This window comes from Geospiza fortis, unplaced genomic scaffold (assembly GCF_000277835.1).
Source record: "Geospiza fortis unplaced genomic scaffold, GeoFor_1.0 scaffold1363, whole genome shotgun sequence".
NCBI classification, from domain to species: Eukaryota; Metazoa; Chordata; class Aves; order Passeriformes; family Thraupidae; genus Geospiza; species Geospiza fortis.
In genome coordinates, this window is record NW_005054758.1 from 57,492 (window position 1) to 57,986 (window position 495).

The 495-nt window shown below is 65.1% G+C and overlaps 1 protein-coding gene across 1 annotated transcript in view; it reads left to right on the forward strand.

Annotated features, from left to right (window-relative positions):
* LOC102044834 (chromodomain-helicase-DNA-binding protein 3) overlaps positions 1 to 495 on the forward strand; it is a gene marked incomplete at its 5' end in the record, with an annotated part of 28,763 nt that overhangs the window by 2,644 nt on the left and 25,624 nt on the right. Inside the window, one exon of the mRNA XM_031065397.1 lies at positions 83 to 304. Within this exon, the coding sequence (XP_030921257.1) occupies positions 83 to 304 (222 nt within the window). The remainder of the gene's footprint in view (positions 1 to 82; positions 305 to 495) is intronic.

Below are 495 nucleotides of genomic sequence, written 5' to 3' on the forward strand. Positions count from 1 at the left end.
GGTTTGGGGGTCCCTGTGGTGGTTTGGGGGATCCCTGTGATGGTTTGGGGTCCCTGGAGTGGTCTGGGGGGGTCCCCTGGGCTGTTTGGGGGTCCCTGTGATGTTTTGGGGTGCCCCGGTCTGTTTGGGGGTCCCTGAGCCGGGGTGCCCCCCAGGCCCCGGGCACAAGAAGCGCAGCAAGAGCCCGCGGGTGCCCGAGCTGAAGAGGAAGATGAAGGGCAGGAAGATGGCGCCGCTCAAGATCAAACTGGGAGTACTGGGAGGAAAACGCAAGAAGAGCAGCTCGGTGAGGCCACTGGGGACACTGGGGGATACTGGGAGCACTGGGGACACTGGGGACACTGAGACTGGGGACACCCAGGGACACTGAGGATGGGCACATGGGATGGGACACTTGTCCCCGCTGTCCCCTGCTGTCCCTGCTGTCCCTGCTGTCCCCCGCTGTCCCTGCTATCCCCCCCTGTCCCCTTCTGTCCCCACCTGTCCGTGCTGTCC